Here is a 7,569-nt window from a genome sequence, read left to right as displayed (position 1 = left end):
CACACACACACACACACACACACACACACACACACACACACACACACCAGCTGCCTCTCTGCTGTGTGAGGGAACAAAAGATACAGTGAAGTCATACAGCTGCCACAACAGCAGGATTACAAACGTTAGGGGCAGAGAAACAGGAGCAGAGTAGACCTTTATGAGCCACTTCCACACTTAATGTCTCACTTACTGCTCAGTGCCTTCAAATGTCATTAAACAAAGTCGAACCAATACTGCAGCTCTCCAGTCTCCACAAACACGTACTTCTGCAACTTACAAATATAAGAACTCCTGACTCACGGTCCATGTAGTAGCTCTTCTGGAGCTTTCAGCCAGTTCTCACTGTCTTCATCAGTGGGTGGCGTTTGCTCGACAAACACACAGTATTTAAAGATTCATTATTTTTTACAGCAACTTTTTGAAGCAAGCTCCACCCACCGATGAAGAACGTGGTTCAACCAAAAGGAAATACCTAAGACTGTAGTCCATTCGTCCTGAACAGCTCCTTTACTCTACAAGAACACTAAATGTGTTGTACTTTGAAATCTGCACAAGTCAAGTACATTTGATTGGATGGCAGCCTAGTCTCCAGACAATAACACAATGACTGATGTCACACCCGTCTGAATGATGCAGTGTTCACACGACGAGCAACAACACAGAGAAGCGTGGCCTTCTACATAGTGGGCCGGTGTCGGCTGAAGTGCTGCTCGGGCAGCGGTTGGTGGAGTTATGTCGTTACACAGCGCTGAACGGGACAGCTACACACGCTCAGCCGCTCGTAGTGTGAACACAGCATCGGGGTCACGCTCGGACTAAACTGTGGGATCTCCAAAAACTGGAAGGGACAAACCTGAGGGGACATTCAGCATCGTATCGTTGCGTCAACAATCACAGCAACTACTACTGGTGTTTCAATGAGACAAAGCTGTTTACAGATGAATTAATAGAGGAACATTTCAAAATATGAATCAACAGGGAGGTGGAGAAGACTCCTGGGTAATAGTTCCATTTCCTGTAATCAAAGTGGGACTACGAGTGGAGCTTCCACGGATGCCTGTCCTGTTACTCATACTGAACCTCACAAGCAGCCGGGTAGGTGTGCACAGTACAGGTTTCACAGCCGTGTTAGTGTCGTCATTTCCCTCCTCGTTGGCACGACTGGTGTGTGTGTGTGTGTGTGTGTACCGAGCGTGGTTAGATGATATCTGGCCACGGTTCAGGATTTAACCCGTTTAACAGCTACTCTAAATGATTCGCACAGTTTCAGTGCGTCAGAGGCCTTAAGGGGAAGTCACCTTTCTAAAGAACCTTCCTTACAGCCTTTTAGTAAGTGTGCGAGTTATAATCCAAATCTTTGATTGTTTGTTTCAATAATCCATATTTTACTTTACTATCAAAGTAGTGGTTAGCAGGTCAACCAGCTCTGTTTCTGCTGATTGATCATTAAACTGTTGTTAGTGATGTGTGTGTGTGTGTGTGAAGACGTGTTGCTTGTTGCGTGGACGTCTCAGTCATCATGAGGAGAAACAAACTATATTATAAAGTGAAATTTACCATTAACACCAGAAAGTTATGGTAACGGATACATTATATATCATCTGGACTTCAGGATATAAAGATAATAATTCGCAGTACAAGTACACATGACTCTGGTGGGAACATGTTGGTACTACACAAAAATGCCACTTCAGCATTTTTTTTATAAAATGCTGTTTTATCACTAATTTTGCGGAAGATGAGTGTTACATTAGCTTTAGTCCCGCCGACACTCGGTGTAAACTTCAGCGGTGACTCGTCCGTGTTTGTGGAGCTGCTTCTGAAGGATCTGATCTCATTCACAATGGTTTTGGATATTATTGCAATGAGCAGTGGTGACACACAAACCAGATATTGACACGAATGTTTGGTGAAACTGACGAGTAACAATCACCCGATTAGATACGATTGTTTTGTTAATTGTATTTGTTTGATCGGTATTATTTTATCAGTTCAACAAATTCACAAAACATATACTAATGTTATTGCTGCAATTCCTTAACTACCAATCGTTTCGATTTATCAGGCGATCACACTGAAACATTAAGTTGTAGTGTTGTTGAATTATTACTGTTTGACAGCTTGAACAACACTGCAGAGGTCCATCTCCCAAATCTGCCGGAGGTTGCTCCCGCCGACCGCCCGCGGGGAGATGGAAGAAGTAGCGGGGGAAGGAACGCCTGCCGCGGTCACATAGCTCCAGCACCACCGCGATAGCCGGCGGAGGAATGAGTGGCATAGCTGGGAGCTGATAAAGGGATTCGCCCCATAGCTAGAGACGCGTGCTGTTCTCAGATATGACCTATGACAAGAGAGCAACACTTCACTTATTAATAACAACAACCTACTCAAAACCCTCCGACAACGTTCACAGAACACACAGTCGTGCGGTTAACGGAACGTTGTCGTCACCGCAGACGCATGTTCAAAACTTCGCCGAATAACCCCGGGGACCGTTTAGTGAACCCGTAGAGCACGCCTCGGTTCACGGAACGTTCCTCGGACCGACACCGTGCCCTGCTACACGCACATTTCTTAGCTAACTCTTGAAGACAGTGCAGTCGGCATCGTGGTGAGACCTCACATAACCTCTCGGTGTTTCTAGGCCTCTTCACGCACACAAGTTAACAGACCTGTCCTCGGAATCCATCCGGCTGAGCGGCTCTCCATTAGACGAGCTCAGCTCCACGCCGGCTTGTATTTTGGTGCCGTGCTCGGCTTTCTCCGCCGTCTTTGTGTGCTCGCTCGGCGGTGAGGAGAACACGTTCTCTGCCTCTCTTTGTTCTTGTTTCAGCACCCGGGAGTCCTCTTGTGCGGAATCAGTGCTACTCGCCAAACTCCCCTGTGCGGGACTTTTCCCCGGTTCAGAGAGTTTACCACCGGGTTCCCCTTCGTCGTTGCCGGTCTTTTCGGTCGGTACCGCTCTTTCTTTGCCGTCTTCGCGAACAGGAGACAGGTCGTCCCCGTCCTCCGCCGCCGCACCACGACCACTGTTCACGTCCATTCCTGCTCTGTGCTCGTTGTTGTCGCCCGGTTCCTGTTTGGGGTCCGGCACGGCCTGTCCCTCTTTGCCGGTTTCTGCTGTTTCCCTGGTTCCGTTTTGATCCGACGTCGGCTGGGAATCTTGTTCGGCCCCGTCGCTCGTTATTTGAGCCATTCTCGAACAGTACAGAAAGCTATTTTTGTGATGTTCCACTCGAAAGTTGCCCTCCGGCTGCCGTTCTTCCTCCGCTCACACTCCCCGCTTCAAGCGTAAAACTCAGCAGGGGGTTTGCATGACGTCGGGGCTCCGCATGGCCAAAGCTCTTTTATTGAGAAGATGTCTCACTCTGTAACTATACATGTATCCAGCAATACGTTGATAATTAAGTTGAGTCAAGTGCTTCTCTAAACAGCAGTGCTAGCAAAATGATTCTCTGTAGTTTTTGCATATAGTTTACAAAGTTAAATTCTGGCTTTTTGACACTGACCAACATAAAAATCCCACATGTCTGATGTTGTAGTGTCATTTATAAATATCTGTATATCTGTGTAAACAAATAAACATATTTCCAAATTAAAATCGACTAATTAGGATAACTACGATGGGGTTAGAAGCTAACTAGCGTCCCTTGCAATTAATGAATTATTAAAATGTTTGTTTTCCTTTCATATTCACTACTTTTGATCTTGATGGAATTGTCTAACCTGGTTCAGAGAGGTGGGTTAAATAGGGCACAAGGAGGAGCAGACTGAAATTATTTTGTTTACGAGTGAGTCATCCTCATAGAGATAAACGATCTTCGGCATTGTGGCCTCTCAGCTCCACGTGTTCCGACAAACAGAAAAATGATCCAACTCCAAAAGTGCTGAAAAGGCACGCTCTTATCTCAGCAAGGTGCATATTCCTGCAGGCACCACCGCTCTCTTGAGCCAGTTTTAGCGTTCATGACTGTACCACCACTCTTAATACGGCTCCAGTCTGAACCGTGGAGCTCTGAACCGTGCAGATCTTAGTGGCCGACTTGTTGCATTGAAATTAAGGCCTGCTTCTGTAATGCCTGTGCTAACGTTGAGCTGTACTCTCAAAATATCAATGCTTCAAGGGGGATTTATTGGGGTTCGATCTCCGGCTCCTCTAGTCCATGTCGAAGTGTCCTCGGAAAGATACTGTGTTTGTGTATAAGGTGTGTGTGTGTGTGTGTGTGTGTGTGTGAGAATGTTGACTGGTAGTGTACAGTGCTTTTAGTGGTCGAAAGGCTAGAAAGTCTTATTTACTATTATCATTATGCAACATGACAGTGCACAATGAAATGCAGTATCTATACAAGAAAAACATGATCAAACAAAGCAGTATTGCATTTTTAAAAAAGTTGCATCAAGAGGAATGTAAACAGCAACAGACGGCAAAAAACATCAAAAATGTGACATGTTCATAAACCCGACCATGCTTGAGCACCAAGCATCATTGATGTAAACATGATTCTGCTCTAGTCCCATCGGAGTCTTGTGCTCGTTCCACCCTGCAGCTTGATGCAGGATCCCACAATGGAGGCAAAAATAAAAAAATAACTCATCTCACAGTGAAAGTATTTCACGAGGTCATCTCTCATTCCTGCTCCCGGTCAGAGCAGGCTGAGTGCTGGCCCCCGGATGTGCTGCTTGCGGCTTTGTCAAGAACCTCTGAGCTCTCGTTGACTCCATGGAGGGTAAGAATGGTATGTGGACTTGTATTTATATAGCGCCTTTCTAATCTTCCGACCACTCAAAAACACTGCACTCTACATGTCAACATTCAGCTATTTTGTGTTTAGTAGCTTTCCCAAAGACACTTTGATGCCGGGGATCAAACTGCCTATAAGATAAGATAAGATAATCCTTTATTAGTCCCGCTGTGGGGAAATTCACAGGATCACAGCAGCAAAGTGGACACAAGATACAGAGTAAAATACAAGAGCAACAAGTAATATAAATAAGTAATAAACAGTAAGAATATCAACTAAGTCAAAAAGTACAACATCCACAGTAACTAAGTATAACTAAAGTAAAATAAGTAAAATATTAAAATATTATATATACAGGCAGGGTTTTTTTATTGCACAGTGTGTTTCTATTGCACATATTTTTAGTGTTGTTGGTGTTGTGTGGTCTACTGGGAGCACAGCTGGTTGTGCAGCCTGACAGCAGCAGGAAGGAAGGACCTGCGGTACCTCTCCTTCACACACCAGGGGGGAATCAGACGGTGGCTGAAGGAGCTGCACAGAGCTGCCAGGGCATCCCGCATGGGGTGGGAGGTGATGTTCATCAGGGATGATAGCTTAGCCATCATCCTCCTGTCTCCCACCACCTCCACCGTATCCAGTGGACACCCCAGCACACTGCTGGCCTTCTTGATAAGTTTGTTCAGCCATCAGCGCTGCAGGGGCGGCGTGAAAGTGCATCTGCGTTCCTGTGGCGTGCCCCCGGTTTGTGGACCACAGTGAAATCATACGCCTGCAGCTCCCCCATCCAGCGTGCCAGCTGGCCTTCTGGCTCTCTGAAAGACATGAGCCACTGTAAGGCAGAGTGGTCGGTCCTGACTGTGAAGTGGAGGCCCCCAAGGTAATATTTGAAATGTCGGATGGCACTGACCACAGCAAGCAGCTCCCGCATTGTGACACAGTAGCGACGTTCAGCCTTGTTGAACTGTCTGCTGTGATAAGCCACCACTGTCTCCTTCAGGAGTCACTTGGGCCAGCACAGCACCTGCGCCTGCATCACTGGCGTCTGTGTCGAGAATAAAAGGCAGGGTGAAGTCACATGAATGTTCTTCAGACAGTGCCACAGTAGAGATTTAGCTCTTACCTTAAGGTCCAAGATGATTGATAAATAGTCGGCTCTGGAAGTTCAGGAAGTGTTCGATTAATACCATCTAGAGAAGGGACTCAGGTCTTCCTCTGCGAGGAATAGCAGAATTAACATGAATAAAGTTGAGGTTGGCCCTAATGCTACTTTAGTTTTGAACATCCCCGAACAGAAACAAGCTGTGAGTCAAGACACCTCAGCTCTGGACAGGTTGATTGGAATGCTACGGTATTGCTTCAGGGTTGAGGTTATGCTTATGCCAATAAAAAAAACACATACAGACTTCCAAAAGTTGTGTGTTTAAAGGACACGCCATACGAAAGGAAAGCTCTGACTCTACCCTTACACACTATGGAGAGAAAAGGCTGTGTTTCTTGTGTCAATTACCTGGCTATCCAAGACGCAACTGTCCAGAGGGGAGACGTCCTCCGCTCTGGTTTGCGAAAAGACTGCAACTACAGCCAAAGTTCCCAAGTCAAGTCCCCATGGACTGAACTACTGCCGCCTCTAAAATAAGCAGATATGTCTTTTTTGATTACTCAAACAAGTCCACCCCCACCTTTTGGTCTGGAGTAGCTCTCTGTACTGTGTTCTGTTTCTGGCATATTTCACATTTGTCTACTGTCTCTTATCTGGGCAGATATACAGGGCCGCCATACTGATTCATAGGGCTCTGGCTCAGCATTTGGAGGTCCCTTGATGACCTTCGTGGAGTTTAATCGTTATCTCCCCTCTCAGTAGCTGAGGTACAACAATACTCTTCTATTTCATGAGGTACAGATACAGCTCTGCTGTGACCTGCCAGTAAGGTACAACGTCTGGTTTCTCTGGCTGTTCCGTTAAACAGTAGCGTACCACTGTTTTACATCTTTTATAGGTTTGTTGTGCCTGTTTGATTTCATCCAACCGTGGGACTGTAGCTGGTAGTAAAGACACAACAGCTTCCACAAACACCTGGACGTCTTGCTCCAGTGGTAGGTCTTCTGAGGACGGAGTGTTGCTCAGTGGAGCTCTGGACAATGTGTCTTCGGTGATGAGATTTTTACCTGGGACATGGACAGTGCCATAGTCTCATTTTAATAGTCTCAGACGGAACCTAAGAACTCTGGGGGGCAGATCATCCAAACCTCAGGTGCTCAACAGTGGGATCAGAAGTTAATGGTCTGTCAGTAGTGTGAAGTGCAGACCCTGCAGGTATGAGGCTAGCGATTCTTTCTCAATCTGCACATAGTGCTTCTCCGTTTCTGTCAGTCCTCTTGAGATGTACAGTATGTCCTGAGTCATGTGTCATGAGTTTTTGTTTGAGAAAAAAATCCTTTTATTTGCTGTTTTCTGCACTAACTTTTGCTGGTAAGCTGCTCCGCAAGTGTTTACTCACTGAGCTAAACATCTGCAGTTTGTCGCAGAACATAGCAACTTCATTATACCAGTGGTGGGTCATCAGGGCCTGCAAGGCCTTCTCTGCTGGCCTAAACAGAATCACAAATTTATAGCTATTTTATAATCTAATATTTTTTCTTAAATAATCTACATGTATTATAATTTATATAAATATTTTCCCCATTATCTTATGTTCTCATTGCACAGCTACTGTCTTCCTCAGTTGCTCTGCTTCCAGTGCAGCTTGTTTTAAGTAGAGCTTTTATCCAATCAGATTTCACCTCTGTGTCTCTAGGTAAGAACAGAGGCAGAGGCCTGCAGACT

The 7,569-nt window shown here is 45.7% G+C and overlaps 1 protein-coding gene across 1 annotated transcript; it reads right to left on the bottom strand.

Moving 5' to 3' along the window:
* Positions 1–6: 6 nt before the first annotated feature.
* Positions 7–3,311, bottom strand: LOC116378350 (zinc finger protein AEBP2-like). Its single transcript, XM_031840211.1, has one exon. It carries the CDS (start codon positions 3,197–3,199, stop codon positions 2,654–2,656), a length of 546 nt encoding a protein of 181 aa, XP_031696071.1. The 5' UTR covers positions 3,200–3,311; the 3' UTR covers positions 7–2,653.
* Between the last annotated feature and the right edge of the window lie 4,258 nt (positions 3,312–7,569).

Source organism: Anarrhichthys ocellatus, unplaced genomic scaffold (assembly GCF_004355925.1).
Source record: "Anarrhichthys ocellatus isolate YVR2014 unplaced genomic scaffold, GSC_Weel_1.0 scaffold2465, whole genome shotgun sequence".
Lineage (NCBI taxonomy): Eukaryota > Metazoa > Chordata > Actinopteri > Perciformes > Anarhichadidae > Anarrhichthys > Anarrhichthys ocellatus.
This window is presented reverse-complemented; position numbering and strand designations above follow the sequence as displayed.

Bases quoted from the DNA above. Each gene is read 5' to 3' on its own strand.
- LOC116378350 (XM_031840211.1), bottom strand. From the start codon at position 3,199: ATGGCTCAAATAACGAGCGACGGGGCCGAACAAGATTCCCAGCCGACG.